Consider the following 18,160-nt stretch of genomic DNA (forward strand, 5'->3'; position numbering starts at 1 on the left):
TTTCTGTATATCTGGACGCTGCTGTGTGTGTTGGAGTGCTTTCCTCACCCAGCCTGGTGGATGTGCGTGCCCTTGCTGGTGGGGCTGGCTGGGGCCGACTGGGTGAGAGATCCTGAGTCCAGGATCCTCTGAGGCCGAGCGTTCATCGTTGCCTGTCGACAAAGAAACCGCGGGTTAATTCTCTGTTTGCTCCATCGAGTCGTCCCACTGGAAACGTGAAATCGGAGGTTAAAAGGGAGGAGGGGACGCACAGATCAGGACCAGAAGCTCTGGATACTCTTCTTACTGTAACAGTGTCTGAAAAGTGCCACGCTTCACAAAGTTTGTCTGAATTTGCAGAACTTTATCTCGTTACGCGGAGCAGGCAATATAACCTCTTCATTGTGAGTCGTCTAATGGCTGCTCACAAGGGAGAGGTAAACTTAATAAAGACAATAGAGGCAAAAACATCTCTGATGAATAGCAGAGTTGCTGTTTACTCAAGCCAGGTGGAGAAACTCCGTGGAGTGTAAATCTAGTTAGCACAGGCAAACGCATTTTACTACCCGGGATTGCCTTTGATTTGATTTACATGCTAATTAGAAAATTGCGGCAAGTATTTTTCTGTGTGCATGTGTTTAAAAGGCTGAGAGAAAAGTTTTTAATGCAAAGTTTACACATACTATCTACTGCATTAGCGATGGGGAAAAGACATCAGTTACCAGGGTTAGCGGTTAGCGCTTCATTAAGAGGCAATTGGATATGGAACAAAACAGCCATGAAACCATCTGAAACGGTTATTATGGAAATAGCTCTGGCACTAATCTAGGAACCTTTACCACTCAAGCACAACCAGATCAATATAATGAGAAAGACATAGAAAGAAAAGTGAAATAAGTTAAGGATGTGCTGATTTTCGACAGACTGGAGGGTGTGTAAAGACGATGGGTAGCAGCTTGTGTGTTTGAAGGCATCTGTGCACGGCAGAAACCATGCAGAGAAAGCAGACATTTCTAAAAGCAAAACCCAGATTGACACTGTAGCATTTTTGAGAGTTAGGAAGAGGTTGCGGCAAAGCTCAAAGAAAAAGCTTAAATAAAAGGATCATTAAAAAAAAAAAAAAAAACTAGGCAAAAGGGGGATGAGTGGTTGTCAAGCATTTCCTGCATTAAAAGGTCACAGGCTTTATTCCCTCAACAGTCCGTGTGCATCCATTAACAACACAGTATCTTGTGCTGCAAGTCAACAGCAATCATGTAATTAATGCAACATGTTCATGGATTATTCATCAACATTTGCCTATCATCAACATGTGGTAGACAAACATCACGCTAACACGGGAGGCCACGCGTCTTATCTGCTGACAAGCTTTCCAGAGAATGAGATATGAAAAACTCCCACATTAGCAGGAAATGGGGGTAATGGATTCTACCAGCTGCTTCGCTGCACGCTGACAAACAGCTTGCTCAACCGCTTCAACCCGCTTCCCCTAACTTCCTCCGTCATTAATTGGCTGGAAAGTGAGTCAAGCAAGCAAACAAGTAGGTGTGTGCACACAGACCACTCTAATGAGGGGTCAGGTAGGATACAAAGCTGATGACGGCTCAGAAAAATCTCTTAATGTTCCTGTTTAATTATTGAAGGTGCTTCTGAGATGTTCAGCTGGTGGAGAAAGTGCCAAACACTGTCTATGATGATGACATGGAAGTGGTGAAGGTGAGCGGGGCAGAGATGGTGGAGTGGCAGAGGGAAGATGCGCTGGTGGAGATGAGTAAGTGTGTGAGAAGAGGTATCTGCTGCATCAGGCCAGTGAGAAGATTCAAGCCTCTCAAGTCAAAATCTCCTCTCAAGGCTCATTGAAGTAGGCAGGAGAGCAGAGGCTTCCATCCAAACATTTGAGGACTTTGCAGGGTAATGTTTTGCACCTCCTTGTCAGAGGGAAACAATGCGATTTCAATGAATGACGTCCAGCCCAGCCTCATGCAGCAAGAAAGGGAGGATTTAAAAAGGCATTTCATGCGTTCATCGTGTGAGAAGCGAACCCTAACCCGAGCTCACTTTGTTACAGATCAACAACATTTGGCATTTAAAATCCTAATTAAAAGAGCTCGACTCCCCAGGCTAATGTTGACACTTGTGAACCCGGGATGACGAGCTCTCTGCAAGAAGAAAAACAACAAGCTCTGTGTATGATGACTCCTAAAGGTGTTTGGATCGTCATTTTTTTCTAAATGTCAACCTGCTCTTCGTCGTGTCCATGCAGGTATACAGGAAACACAGGTGGAGCTTCAACCCCTCATCGCTGTCATGTCAAATCGAGATAAGTCTGAGTCAAATATCAGTTCAAGTCCAGTTTAAAGCCAAAGTAAAAAAAGTCCAAGTCTACTCCTTGAGTCTAAATGAGGTCACATGTCTCCACTGCATGTCATTTGCAAGTGTTTCAGGTCCATGAATGTTGAGCATGTTGATTAAAAAGTAAGCGTTACCTGTTGGGGGATTTAACAAGTTCAAGTCGAAGGATTTTGCCTGCAGCTCTTACTCTTCGCAGAGCCCTCTAGATGAAGCAGACGGTCTGGGACAGCTGCTGAACTTGATTGAATTGTGTTGTTTTTTGTTTGAGTCATGCGTCCTGGGATTCTAGCATTGCTGAAAATCTGTATGTTTCCATATGTTGGCTGTCAGAGTGGTAATTTTTATAAATTTGACACCGCAGCTTGCTCAGTTGACTTCAGGTCTGCAGGTACACACAATCTAATACCACAGAAGTGTGTTGCAGGGCCATGTGGACAGCGCGGCGCATTAGCTGGTAGAAGACGAGTCGATTGCATTATATTGTAAATCAAGCCCTGTTGTTTTTTATTGCAGTCCAGTAGGGAGTCTTATGGCAGAGATGCAGCTTTACTGAAGGTAACTGAGGGGACAGTGGTGTTGGTGGTAGGAAACACAAGAAATTTTGCCAAAGGGTTTGGATGGGTGGTGGACTATAGTGGCTATTATTGCTCCTTAACTTACAGCCGCCTCTTTGCTCTGCTCTGCCGAGCCTCAGGGAGTCATTGGCCCTTAATTGCATTTGCACAAAAGTAATGGCCTTTTGGAAGAGGAAAATGCCAGTGGGAGGGTTTGGGTGCTTGTGCTGGAAAAAGTGCTTTTCCACCACATAACCATGTGGTGGAAAAGAACGGACACACGGAAAGGTTATTCGAAACACCCTGACTATTCTACACTCTAAAAAATTAGTTGATAGTCATTTCAAAATGACTTTTAATGAGCACAGCAGTAAAAAAGCTTCATATGGTGGCACCAACCACCAACCTCAGAACAATGGCTGCTTGGGCCTTCTCTTAGACTTTAGACTGCTTCTTCATTGATCCCAATCTGGGAAATTGTTTTGTAGCAATGAACAAAAAACATACAGACAACCATAGGATATATACAAGAATTTAAAAAAGTAAACAAAAAAGTGACAAAAAATATATACAGGAAAAGCAGCAGTGAATACAAGATAAAAACTAAATGTAATGCACCCAGGCTTCCCCCTTTACATCCGTACCCTGGACTCCATTACACAATTCAAAACAGCTCTTAAAACCCATCTCTTCAAGATAGCTTTCTCACTTTAATGGCATCGATTGCATCCTATTTTTACTACGATACTGTCTTCTCACTCAACTGCTAAGCTTTGCTCTGTTGTCTCACCGTTAACTGCACTGATGTCTCTTTTCTGGTGCATTGTTGTTTAGTGTATGATTGTATTGCAGGTCCTTTATGATGTAAGGTCACCTTGAGTGCCATGAAAAGCAGCATTAAATATATTATTATTAACAGAGCTGACAACGGCTCTAATGATAATCTCTGAGCTCTCCCTTGAACATTTGTTTCTTGTTTCTTGCAATGGGCATATGCAATTTTTCAATCACTATGTGCAATTTTCATTTTTTTCCCCATTAGCAATATTATTTTTTAACCCCCCTTTTCTGTATGGAATGTATATACATATATAATAGATTTTTTTATTTTCCATTCTGTATTTTTTATTCCCTTTTATATTCCTGCTACGATTGCTGTTGCCTGTAACACTTTCCCCAGCGGTGGATTAATAGTCCTATCTTATTTTAAGAAACAAGGACCACAACGTACCTTGTACGCTATGCTGTTGAGAACCTTCATGGCCAGATCTGACACTTCTGGGAAAGGGTCTGCAGCGAGATGTAACAGCACCCTCCAGATCTGAGTGTAAACACTGTTGAAGGACACACCTGGAAAAGACGCAGAAAGCAAATAATTGAGTTCAACTACTTTAAATTTGTCGAGAAAATAAAGTCAGTTTGACAATACGCACAAATTATGCACAGTAGATGAACACACACACACACACACACACACAAAACACCCTCTTGCACATACAACTCTCATTACTCCCCATCCAAGTTCATTAACACAGCAGAGCTAACAGCTAAGTGGGAATGCACAATTCATTTCATTAGCGTCGTGCTACCTGCGCTGGTCATTTTCCTCCCCTGCAGCTGTTGAATGTGTTGAGGTGGCAGAGGGAAAATGACCTCCAGTGTCAGGTAATGTATATCATTAATCAAGGCACACACACACACACACACACACACACACACACACACACACACACACACACACACACACACACACACACGCAGTCTACAGGCAGCTGGCTCTCCTCATCCACTGGAGTTTCATTGCTGTCAACTGTCGCCGTTATCATGAATACAAATGAACAAAGTCTCTGTTCCTGTCAGGTGCTTTTGTTCATCTGTCACTATTCTTATCTTCCGCATCGTCTTTCCAGTAAAAGGTGTAAATGAACAAACACCTGCACACTTCATGGCACAAAAGTTTAATAATGACAACGTTTCCATGCTCCGGTCACAACGCACACCGACGGGCTGACCAGCTGTATGATGGCAGGTGTAATTAACCATCCAAAGATGCCCAGGGTGATAAACTTTTCATTTGTTTATCATTCTTTGATGGTTAACTCTCCTCTCCCTGCTTGTTTGCTCATTCGCCATCTTCTCCATCGCTCTGCTATCATCTTCTGCTTCCTGACATCCCTTTGTTTGGATCCTCTTCTTGGAGTTAGGAGCCATCTTCTTTTTCGCACACCCTCCCTTTTCTTTATGCTCCTGGCTTTTACTTGCTTTAGCACGCTGTCTCTGCGGTGCACCGAGCCTCCTTCGCTGCTGCTGTGCCTGTTCTGCTTTGTCTCCCTCTAAATGTCCCTTTGTCTGTCAGCTTCAATCTGTCGCCTTTTCTCCTCCCTCAGTGTCAGCCACAGGGACGCTGAGCACTAACAGTCTCCAACTGTTGCTGTTTCTCATTTTGCCTCAACTTTTCTGTTTCTTCTCCTCCTCAAATCTTCCCAAACATGCAGGACAATTGCTCTTATTTAATTCCTTTTATCATCTGCGTTCCTGTCCCTTTCCTCACTCCTTAAGGGACTGTGGAGAAGTGGGAATAACTGAAGCCTGGACCCTCTGAAAGCTAAGATTCCTCTACAAGAGAGGAGAGGAAGAGGCCTGAAGGCTAAAGCTGGGGAAGACAAAAGGAGACGATACAGAACAGGGAGCAATCCGGAGAAGGTGAGAAGCAGGAGAGGCCAGAAAAAAGAAATATGGAAGAAAGAAACAGGGTGCAGGGAGGGATAGCTTTTTCAGGAGCCTGTGTACTGTGACATATTGCAAAGATGGCTCAGAAAAGCAAAAAGAGAAAGAAGAAAACCAAGAGGAGAGAGATGAAAAGACAGAGATGGCAAGAGTGACTGATGAGGAGAAAGTGAGTGAGGGAGTTAAAGAGGTGATTAGGGTGTAGCCTGAGGGGCAGGATATGATTAGCGATGGCTAGCCTGCGTGCTACCTGCTGCAGTAAACAACCAGTTGATAAATGTGAAATATGGTTCCTCTCCCAGTTAACTGCTGCACTACATAACAGGTGCACACAAATTGCCACCGCACCGCCTCCACGGCGTCCACATGAGGGCAGGTGGCGGCCGACACGACTCACCGGCTGAACGCTGCACCAGTGACACGTCCTGACTCGACGCTAGAAGACTTGTGCAGCCTGAACTGGATGTACACTTAGCAGAAATGTTAATTATTGGCTGAATGAAGCCACTGCATCACTGTTTTATGGCCTCCTCAATTCTGGCAGACGACATAAAATTCTTTTAACACTGCATAGCGATTTTTGGGGTTGGAATGGTTGAGGCATAAAAAATGCATCAGGGTGTTTGAGAAGCAGCTCCTCTGTGAGGCGTATTTGAAATATATTTTACAGGGAGATGTAAGCAGTGTAAGCAGCACCAAATCATATCTGTGATGCTCTGTAAAAGGGAGAGCACCTCAGATATACTGACACAGGTAGAAGTGAATCTCAGCCCTTGATGCGACGAAAAAGAAATGCCAACGCAGATGTCTCGTTAACTGCTGGATGCATTGCCATGAACTGGGAACAGTGATTTAGGGTCCAGAGAGGATGTGTGACGGTGATGGCTGGGCAGTGTGCTTGGTGCTATGGAGGCATACCACATCCCAAATACTGTGCTGAGGAAGACTTGGAAGACCAAAAACAAGCTGGACTGTGATGAATAAGCTTGTCAAGTTGGACTTAACGCCATCATCAGGTCAAAATTTCAACATACACATCCCCACGGCAGAAGAACAGCTGCGGCCTTGCACATGGACAGCGGACACAATCCCAAGCACGCTACAACTGAGCTCCACATATGCTCATGAGAACAAGCAGAGCTCCTTTCTTTGTGTGTCTCATTTGGCTGATCAACAAGAGGAAGTCCAAAAAAGAAAACTGCATGTATAACCGCAGGGTGAAGGCTGGCGGAGGGGAACATAGTACAATGGTCCCAGAGATGAGCTGCAGGTTTATCCATCTTACAAATTTCTTTTGTTTTCCAATACAGCCTCAGAGAGATGCTGGTGCGGCTTTAACACTGTAGTAGGATTTGTACAAATTACAGTAAGAGGGCAAAGACAAAAAAAAGAGAAGAATGAATGTTTAAAATGTAAATCAATAAATCACTACTGGAACTCTGCCCTGACTCCCACACAGCTTTGGTATCTTGATGGTTTACTGCAGGCGAGTGTCCAGCTGCTGCTACATTTAGCATTTGTTGTTTCACTTTGTTCTGCTTTCACTTCTTTCCACAACACTGTAATATACAGACCACTTTACCTCTCAGCCGCACTTCCTGTTTGCTTGCGGTCTTAAAACACAGATGTGATAAAACTGAGAATGCAAGCCGCTTCATACCAAAAGGAGAGAAACAAGCTAATACGATTTGCAGGCGAGATGAAAAACAAAGCCCCCAAGGGTCTCCTGAAAGCCACTTCAAACCAAACAAAAGAAAGATGCAAATAAGTAAACAACCCAAAAGTCAAGATGACAAGTTAAGTCTGAGCTGAGTGAGATAACTGAATGTAAGTGACAACAGAGACATAAATACCAACAGAACATCAAATTCATCTGCACTCAAGTGTGCATTTCAGCCTTTTCTTCAGGCTCCTGAACACTGCTACCAGCATCCATCCATCTGCTCTGCACGGCCTGTTTATACATGCAGCACAGCGCGAGGTGGGAGTTATAAACAAGCACGCAGGGAGGCTGGGACTCTATTCAGCTGCAGCGGGGGCACAGCTTAGTGGGCGAGGGGCCAATATGTCTTTTAACCTGTTTACACGAGGACCTCACAGCAGCATTAAGGGCCCACAAGCAGACTGAAAAAGGTTTAATCAAACATCAAATGCTAAATTTGTCGGATAAAAGGGTAACGAGAGCAAGTGCTGCGCAAGCCTGTTTTTATTGTTGTTTTTTCATCATTTCTTTCCACGTTTTGGCGCCCCATGGTACCTGCGCCCGAAAAAGAAATCCTACTACAGCAGCTGGCTGACAAGGCTGAATTTTAGTTTGGGCCTGATTCAGTCTGGGTTAGTTGATAAATTACAGATGAGAAGATGGTCTGAAGGATCTTCCCGCAGAGGAAAAATTCATCATTCGATCATCTTTAGTGAGAAATTTTTCTTTGTCTACTTTGCGAGAGAAAAAAATGTGCATGTGATTTAAAAACAAGGCGTGAACATGCAAAGAAGTACGACTCCTTCCGGATTCACACAGAAGATTGTGTTTAAATTGAATTTAAGTGCAGAGGAAATTGGGCTGTTTCCTCAAAGGAGCGATATGAAACTCAGCTGAGCTTGACTGAGGCAGGTACACCTAAAATAAGGTGGCATTCATTTAAGGAACAAATCAAACAAAACACGCTGAAAAGGAAATTTCATTAGAGTACCTGAACCTACTTTCCTGCCAAGTCTTCAAATTCGCTGTTCTCCAGAGCTCAATTTACTTTTCCATTTGATTTTCTATTTCGACTCACTTTCCATTGTGCCGTGCAGAAATCACATAGTGGGACGTGACAGGGCGGCCCGGAGATTACATCACGGTTTGCAAAGTGCAATGCAAAAAAGAGAGAAAGAAAGAGAGAGAGAGAGAGAGAGACAGACAGAAAAGGGAATCCCTAGTTTCACTTTCGCCTTCCCCAAGGGGGTGGGAGTGAGTTAATGGTTTTCCTGCTCGCACACAAACTGGCTGTCAGGATGCATGGTGGAGTCCGCCAATCACCGGAGAACGGGGGGAAGTGTGCAGGTTCGAGTTCAGTGTGTTCCAGTAAAAGCACTTAAATGGCCTCAGGTGACTCACGGGGTCTATCCTGCTCACACCTTTCTGCTCTGCTGTCCTTTACACATCTGCAAACCTTTTTTACACTTCTTCTATTCTTGGACTGGGAGCTTCTCTCTCTGTCACTTGCCGTGTTTGAGAGGTTTCACTGTCTCTAGGGGTGGCCTGAGGTCTTCTTCTCTGGCGCCGTCACATTCTCCCGGTCGTTTATTTCCCTCCTTTTTTCTCTCAAGCTTCGTCCTCCTGGGAGTGTTTATTCATAGGATGGCAGTTTCTGTGTGGTGAACCATGCAGCACTGCTACTGTCTGCAGCCCGCTGTCATGATCCAAAGTCTACACCCCTGATGCTGCCATCAGTCTGAACATGCATACTTGGCATACTGTTCACAGAGGAGATATGAGTGCGAAATTAGTATCATAATAATGTGATGAATAAAAAAACAAATTAGATTCTCACACAAAATTGCCATAGGCTTAAAAGTAAAATTAACTGAGGTCGTTGTCTCGCTTAAAGCTGTTTCAATTAGCATCCAGCCTGCACAAAGCAACCTTAGCATTTGTGTTTGGAGTCAGGTTTGGGCCACTCTGATGTACGTAAGTCCAAAATTCACTCTCCTTTTAGCTCTGATTTGGTCTCAAGTGGGTCTTCAGCTGCTAGATGCTTCACTGTGTTCACTTGTTACTAGCCTCGTCCGTCTGTTGTTTGGGGCCAGGCAGGTTTTGTACAGTGGGTTTACTGAAGCTGAAAACAGCTTCTGCAACTGCAGCTGGAAACAAGGTTGATTAGAGCGGTGAGACTGAACCAAATCAGGATACATGCAGGTTAGAAAAGCAAAACAATGAGCTAAAACGGGCTATTAAGAGTAGGGTCCATTGCAGGTAATGTGTAGTCATTTGACCCATAGTTCAAATAGAACAAAAATAAATAGTGCAACTTTAACAAGAAGAAAAAAAAACCTGAGATTTTTTTGATGAGATCCATTTGGATGGTTAAAATCTTGTCTTTGTCCTATGTCAGTCCAGTTTTGGTGGACCACAAGTCTGTGTATTTCATCTTATCTTAGTCGAAGAAGGCCGTGATGATTTTAGTCTAGTTTTAGTCATCATGAACAAAGCTCTCATTACCTATGAGGGAGTTGAGGGAAGAATAGGAGGACACCCGTCGCATTTTGTCGATGGTCTCAAAGGAGAGGATGTATTCGTCGTTGTCTGGGCTCCCCAGGGTGCTGCTGGCGCTGCTGCTGGTGCTCAGGTTACCAGGAGAGAAGGCTGCTGGTCCACCTGGATTAAGGAAAACACATACACACAAAAAAGCCTTTGACCCAATCAGTGAAAAATCATGAGCTTCATAAAAGTAATATGCGGTGAAGTGGAAGAGGAACAGGCTCTTATTTTGTTCAGAAAGCACTTCGGCTGCCGTAAAAGTGCTATATAACTTAAGTTGATTATGGTGACTGTTGTTGTAAAAAGACAAAAAGAAAGCCAACATCCAATAAGGTGTGAGGTGTGTAAACAAGCAGCCTTTATACTTGCAGGCTACCTGCCAACACAAGAACGTGCTCATAACTTCATTTGAGCTGTCAGCCTCAGTCATCTCCTGCAGTCGCTCTCCTTATCACCAAACATTACTCTGACTCACACAAACCCAAACGCCATGCATCCGCCAAACCAACTGCAGGCTGAAATGTGGAAATGGAGATTGGCAGAGAATGGAAATACGCTCGGCTCTGAGCTTATTGATGATAAACACCGCTGCATATTGGAATAAGCACCGAGAATGTGAATTAGAAATGGTGTCAGCAGTAGGTTACGCGCTTCACCAAGTGCCAGTGATTTAGCTCCGCTCAGGGCTTACGCATTACTCAGTCTGGCAGCGTTAGCTTCAGCTGTCTGCGCCACAGAGCAGCGACACAAACAGGAGGTCAAGAGATCAGGAGTGACAGGAAAGCTGTGGACACAGACGTTAGGGTGATTTATGGATTATTTTTGCTTAAAGTTCGGATTATCTATCATAATTAAGCTTCTATTTTTAGGAACAAACTGCTAGAAATTGACTGTTAAACTTCCTTCTTTTCCACAATTGTCTCCATGATGCCATCTTGGAGCTAAAACTAAAGTATCTACGGTTCCACAGTGTAAACTCGGACCCTCTTACAGCTCCTCTCAGCAGGCCTGCGGTTCAGCACCACGGACAGCGCTCAGTCCACACTGAGCCTGGAGAACTGTGGTGAAGCAACAGGCCAGAAGAAGGAAGCTGACAGGTGGAGTTTGAGCAACAGCTATGAGACAAGGAGCTTGATAAGAGAAATACTGGGAAGAGCTGCTTCATAAAGACTCTACAGGACTTTGCCAAATCAGAGCCGGCACAATTTGAACCCTATCACGAAACTGCTACAATTACCAATTGAAGAATCCTCCAGAGACATCAGCCAATTAAAAAGGCCTTTGAATGTTGAGCCGGCAATTTGCAAAAACCTTAATTTAAGCACAGCTGACAAGTTTAACTGCTTAAAATCCCCTTTGATGGGCACTGCTGCTTGACCCCCAAATGTGGAGTGCCCTCCACAGCTGCGAGTTCGACTTTATGTGGAGTGACACTACACGCTGAAGCGACGGTGGATAGAGACCGCTTTGGGAAAGGGCCACTGAGAGGGAGCATCATTTTGGAAGCAGCACTGTGCAGATGTAATACATGCCCATGTGTGCTCTTCATTCATCCACAACACATATTTGTAAGAAATGTTCCAGTCTTTTGTGTGTGTGAGAGCTGGACCGGAATAAATATTAACACACTCCATACTAAACTATTATCTCTGCTTGGCAAACTGGTCACAACCTCTTCGCTGGTTGTGAAGGCTCTTATTAATGCTTCCTGAGCTGGCCTCAGGACTGGCAGGGATAGAATGAAAAAGTAAGTGTGAGGACTGTTAAATCCACGGTCCACGGCTGATGTGCGGGGAGAAAACCGAATGAAATGTGCTAATGGTCTCTCTTTGGATTAATTTCTTTCATTCAGCTGACTCAATCTTCTTCTTTGTCTGCATTCAATCCTTCCACAGATTCATCTAAATGTCTTATTTATCCCTCTCTCATCTGCCTTATTTTCTCTCTCGCTCCATTTCTCAGCGCTCTTTGTCCTTCCTACCCTCTTCATTGAGGTTGAGGTTCTGCAGGCTCTTGTTCAGGTTGCGGGCAGTGGTAGCAGCTCGGATGTTGGTGTAGGAGTTGACCGATCGCAGACGCGGGATGGCCGGGCTCACTGGAGTCAGGTTACCGGGCTCTGGACGGCAAGACAGGAGGACATACATTGAGACAGAGTCTGGATAATCCCAAAACAATACAAATAAATGTTGCTTTAAAGAGTGGAATATTAGAATAAGCAACCTGACTTTTCAACAGAACTTTTTTATCAAAACACTCCAGATTGAACTGAAGGACTTATGAATGCTCAATGGATGTATTAAAAGAATAAGACTGAACGAGACTTTGAAAGCAATCCTTGAACAAGCACAGTGTCTTGCAGAAGTATTCACCCCCTTCAAATTGATTTTATCGGGCTCTTTACCATTTAATCAACACAACAGACACAGTGCAAAATATGTTCTGTTGCAACACAAATGATTAATAAGACAAAAAAAGCACCAGCTGGATGTATAAGCATTCACACTCCTGAGTCTTCTTGGCAAAATAGCTCAAGCTCAGTCAGATTGGAAGGAAACTGCTTGGGAACAGCTACTTTCACGTCTTGCCACGCTGAGGGCTCTCAGACATTACCATTCTTTGCCTTAAACCATTCCAGTGTAGCTCTGGTTGTATGCTCGTCCACTGAAAGAGGTTTTCTTCAAGAACTGCCTTGCATCTGGCTCCATCCATCATACCCTCAATCCTAACCAGTTTAGCAGCACCTGCTGATGAAAGGCGTCCCCACAGCACCATGCCGCTGCCACTCTTCCACGGCAGGGCTGGTGTGCTCAGGGTGGTGTGCAGCGCTGCACAGAGTTTCGCACCCGAGCCATAAAGTTCAACTTTGTACCTTCTTCCACATGTTTGTTGTGTCTCCACATGGCTTGTGGTAAACTCAGGATTTCTTACGGCTTTCTTTCTGATTCAGCTCTCTCCTCATCACTCTTCCCTAAAGGCACATTCATGGAGTGCATGACTGACAGTTGTCCTGTGCACAGATTCTCCGGATGAACTGTGGATCTTCCCAGCTCCTCCATCAGCCTCTTGGTTGCTGCTCTGAGAAACACTCTGCTTACCTGGTCTCTCTTGATAGCTTCCTCTGTTGTGCCACATTCTGTCTAATTTCTAATGATTGATTTAATGGAGCTCCGTGAGATATTCAAAGCTGGAGATACTTTCTATAACCTAACCCCGCTTTGTGCTTCTCCAGAACGTTATCCCTGACCTGTGTGATGCGCTCCTTGGTCTTCATGATTCATCAGATTCATTTCATACAACCCCATTAAAATCCAGTTTAATTTGTGGTTGTAACTTGATAAAATGTGAAAAAGTCCTGGGTTTTGGAGGTCAGAAGCATTCTCTGTACTCTTATTTTTTATTTTTTTTGGTCTGTGTTGGTGTGTCAGGATACTTCTTTTATATATAACTTGGAAAGTTCAATAAGTTATAAAATTCTGTCTTCTCCTACACTGTGACTTTACACCACTTACTATTAACAGCTGAGTTAGTCATATATGTTGACTCTATTGTTACTTTCTCTGTATGATGAACTGGATCAGAGCTAACACTGAGGTATGCTAGGAAAAAAAAGAGCTAACTGTATCTTGAGCCTTCCTCAATCTTGGTCTGGATTTTAAAATCCAGTCAGTTTTCAAACGCTGTGTGTGCGTGTGTGTGAGTGTGTTTATGTGGGCCTCCAGTACCTGTGGTGTTGGCTGGTGACGGCACTGTGTAGTTCTTCTCTTCTTCTATAAACTGAAGGGCGACTGTACAGAAGTTGCTCTCGTATTGGACCACCAGGTGACTGAGTGCTACAACCAGCTCCTGTTGAACACATCCAGGAAAAAAATCTAACATAAAAGACATACTAAACACTCAGTTCCAGTGATTATCACTCAAACATTTTTTTCCAGGTATACTGGTGACAACTGAGGACTGAATCTCTAATGCAAACACTGTTGATGTCATCTCTCTCACTGCCTCCAGCACTGTCTCGTCTCAGAGAACCACTTTATATAACATTCAGACTAGAAGCCAAAAAAGATCTACGCTGAAACCTTTCAAAAGATCCCTCGCAAAGACCTTGAATTTGTGTCTTCGTCTGACTTCCCCACATCCTCCATTATTGTAATTCTTCCTCAGTTACTGTATCTCCAGGCCTGATTCTCCCCGCCTTCTCCTTCTGATACAGACAGTCAAATGACGCGCTCTGTATTCTGCTGTATAACAGTGATATTGATTATTGATGTGAATGAACCCTTTGACTAAACTAGATACCTTTCATTTGTTCAGTTTCTTAATTAAAGTAATCTCTGATCTCAGGTACCTGAAATCTGTTTTTCAAGGTGATATGTTTTAGACAATTCGTGAAATCTCAAATCATTATGGCAAAATGAAGCACTAAATAATCTTGCCATTACTCAGTATAGACTGTGCTGGTGGATAGAAATTAAGTAAATCTTTCCACTGCGCCCAATAATCTCAACTGCACCAGTATACCAGAGGTCTGAGCTGGCCCTGACATATCCACACACCCACCCATCGTTTTCAAAGATTCTATTTACATTTTACTATCACATGCACATAATAACACAACAAACTGCATGTGGGCGAGAGTCATCGTGTTGCAGTGACCTTGCGGACCACAGGGCTGCCATCATTGATGAGCTGGGCCAGCATCATGGCCACATTGTGGTCGATGGTAGTGGAGTGGTCCGTCCTCTCGGCAGAGTTTCCCACAAACGTCCCCAGAGCAAAAACGGCCGCACACCTCACCTGCAGCAACACAAACACACACAAACAACGCCTGACACACTTTCCTCTTGGTTCAATAAAGCTGTTCTGTGTTCAGCCATCAGAAGGCAGAGTGTGGGCCTTTGCCTTGAAACCCAAATATTTGCTTGCCAGACTTATGCAGAAATGTTTTATGAGACCAGCGGACAAAAGCTGCAGAGGTAATTGTGGTTCAATTTTCTCTTAATGTGTCACTATGAAAAGGATGTTATCAGTGCTGTGTGCTCCTGCGAGCTGGTTGCTCTACGTAACTCATTACTCTCTCTGCCCGCTTCATTGGATGCTTAATGCAAACTCGCCATCCCACCGAGGGTGTTTTCCACGAGCGATTGGTTTCATGCACCAAATTACAGAATGAGGGTGAATATCTGGGTTCACCGTTTCGCTGTGGTGATGGAAAACATGTTCGTGCAGGCTCCAGGATGCATCACCACAGCTACGTTTGAATCTTGCAATGCAGCTTTAGTGATAATACAACACACAGCTGGTGCTTTGGTATGATTTAAATGATCAGCTGATACATTTTACATGAACATATTGTCATTTTCTTTCTAAAGCAGTTGAAAAAGACAGTCATAAAAGCACTGTGACTTGAAAGCAAATGAATATCTATGCCTGTAGTGAAAACACTCAGAAACGATCCCTGTGAGAACTGCTGAACGCTGAATTTCCAGCACAATAAAATGTGAATCAGTGCTTGTTTCTGCTTGATTAACAACATTGTCCTTGTTGCTGTGTGCCCTCAGATCTTTCCTTAATCTTGATCAAACTCTCTGTTTAGTCACTAATCTCTGCTCCTCCCTTCACATCCCGTCCCTGTCCAACTACACATCACTTCCTTCACCTCCATGAGGCTAACACACACACACACGTACAAATTTGTATCTCTGTCCCCGCAGGGACTCTCCATTGACATAATGCACGCAATGTCTAGCTTCTTACCGTTGCCTTAACCCTAATCCCTACCCAATTCTACCCCTAAAGCTAAAACACACACACAGACACGCACACACACACACAGAGCAGCATGTGAGGTCTAAATCTAACACCCGAGGAGAACTTCAAAACACACTCATTTATCTGTAAATGTGCTATTTCTTAACAATTTTATGCAGTCAGTTGTGATCAGTCACTCTGAGTCTCCAGTGACTTTAAATAAAATACACACACTCTGAAAATTCCTCATGTAAAACAAATAGACAACCTGTAAACACAGCAGAAAAACTCTGTGTGTGCGTGTGTGTGCGTGTGTGTGTGCGTGTGCATGTTTGGGCATAAACAGATGTGCCTGCAGACCTCAGTTTCAACCCTACGGCCAGAGCAGCTGTCTGTCCAAGGGAAGGAGGAAGAGACTGCTGGAGACAGATGTTCCCTGTGTGTGCATGTGTGTGTGGATGCATGCAAATAATGTGCAGCGTGTGTGAGCGAGGGCACCAAGTGTCTGGGTGAACTCCAGGGCACGCTCTGCCTCACTGTCCCCCCGGTCCATACACGACCCAATCAGATGCTTACCATGGACAGTGGATCCAAACTGGGGCTGCTCTGAGAGTGTGTGTGTGTGTGTGTGTGTGTGTGTGTGTGTGTGTGTGCGTGCGTGCGTGCGTGCGTGCGTGCGTGTGTGTGTGCGTGCGTGTGTGTGTGTGTGTGTGTTTCTTTCTTTCACAAAACTTACTTTTATTAGTCTGGATCAACAGGTTAATCCTGCACAACGCCTGTGCATCAGTCTGCATTGATCTCTGAATGAATAGTCATTCTCACAGTATCTGTATGAAAAGCTTCTCCTTCAATTCAGGAAATCCCTGCAGACGTCTGAAGGCCGCAGCACACAGACTGGATGCTGGGAAATCTGCAGCCTCAGAGCGCAGAGTCATTACACGACTGTCCACCATGTTCACCTTCATTAAATCGCATGCAAACGACAGCAGGCTGCTCCGAGATAATCACACACACCTCTCCACACATCAGGCGGGTCAGCTGTAACTCGAGCTCATAAATCCTGAGCCTCATCATCTCGTGTCCATCCTCAAATTTTACTCTGGAAGCACATTACGGTGCAAATGATGCTGTATCTCATTTGACACTATATTATGACAATATACAACATGAGATATAAACAGCTTCACCAGAGCATCTTTTGATGCCTTTTACATCATCATTACACAAACTGTCTGACAAACACAACACAGATTCACTGCTTTGCTGTTCACATCATCAATGTTCAGTCAGTTTTCTTTCTGAAACTTTATATTTATGGAGAGCAGGAGTTGTCTGCTTTTCTAATGGTCAGACTGGAAGCCTCATTTGCAGGGCAGGGTAACAGAGATGCTGCATATGAAAGACTGTCATATAGGATGTGCACAATGACAAAGAAATGGTTCTTTTTTTCTGATTTACAGTACTGACGCTACATTTCAAAAAAAAAATCGCAAGGCATAACAAATTCATCACAATATTTTGAACACCGCTATCGCTTGAAATGCTTCATTTAGCTGCTATCAAGATCATGGACTTGGTCCTTTATCCTTCTACCTTCTACAAACCAGCAAAGTATTGTGTAATCTTAGTAACATCAAACAAAAAAATCACCCGTTGGTTAATCAACAATGGCCTGGTAGGACTGTATTCCACTATCTGTTCTTAAAACTAGTCACTCGTTTGCATTCATTCAAACATTCATTCATTCGGGCTCCTTCTACTTTTCCAAACATGTCCAAACTGCAGTATTAACCCCTCACCTCTGGGATGGGATCTGACAGCAGGGTGTAGAGCTTCTCGTGGGCGCTGTCCCGAACTCCACACCAGCGGGCCGGGTCGAAGTTCTGCCAGATGCGGCCCAGGCAAATGGCCACCCACTGGCGGAGCAGGGGGTGGGGGTCTGACAGCTGCTCCAGGCAGTTGGCTATAAGGTTGCCCTGCAGACAGGCCTCCTGGTGGGGGCAGAGAATGACGAGTGAGAGATGTTCAGCATTTCAGATGTGCACTTTTAGGTTTCAAAGTGGGGGAGGACGCCGACAAATGAGCACATCCGAGAAATTTTAGGGATTGTGAGGTAACGGTGCAAAGGCCATTTGTGTTAAGACTTCATTTCCCAGTAGTCAGCAGCTATTGAAAACACTCACCAGCTCTGTCCTGCACTCTACGAACAGCAGACACAAGACTTGAAACTGTACGAGTGAGCTAGTGCAGCCCAGAGGCTCCAGGCTGGAGCAGACCTGCGCCTCATTAGCCAGGTAATCACCACTGACCTGTAACCTCACGCTGTGTGATGGACAAAAGATTCTGAGCTCTTCTGCAGGATGACTTGTTCCTTTGAAACCTTCAGTCCTCTTCAAATGTTTTCTTCTTTTGTGAGGAAAAGGTCATTGGTTTGAGACAGCCTTAAGTAAAATGGAAACTCTGGCTTTGATTGATTTGTTTTGCGCAGGGCATTAACAAGTGCTCTCCTTTCTTGTTTTCAGCTGCCTTTGTGTTTGTTCTTTTCATGAGTACA

General features: G+C 44.2%; 1 protein-coding gene across 6 annotated transcripts in view; it reads right to left on the minus strand.

Moving 5' to 3' along the window:
* Window positions 1-18,160, minus strand: part of rptor (regulatory associated protein of MTOR, complex 1) — a 170,026-nt gene that overhangs the window by 31,886 nt on the left and 119,980 nt on the right. For all 6 annotated transcript variants that reach the window (XM_070973757.1, XM_070973765.1, XM_070973739.1 and 3 more), the window contains 7 exons: window positions 17,406-17,597; window positions 14,512-14,652; window positions 13,581-13,701; window positions 11,840-11,974; window positions 9,820-9,975; window positions 4,117-4,235; window positions 49-152 (listed from right to left, as the gene is read on the minus strand). In XM_070973757.1, the coding sequence (XP_070829858.1) occupies window positions 49-152; window positions 4,117-4,235; window positions 9,820-9,975; window positions 11,840-11,974; window positions 13,581-13,701; window positions 14,512-14,652; window positions 17,406-17,597 (968 nt within the window). The remainder of the gene's footprint in view (window positions 1-48; window positions 153-4,116; window positions 4,236-9,819; window positions 9,976-11,839; window positions 11,975-13,580; window positions 13,702-14,511; window positions 14,653-17,405; window positions 17,598-18,160) is intronic.

Source organism: Chaetodon trifascialis, chromosome 2, assembly GCF_039877785.1.
Source record: "Chaetodon trifascialis isolate fChaTrf1 chromosome 2, fChaTrf1.hap1, whole genome shotgun sequence".
In the NCBI taxonomy this organism is placed as follows: Eukaryota; Metazoa; Chordata; class Actinopteri; order Chaetodontiformes; family Chaetodontidae; genus Chaetodon; species Chaetodon trifascialis.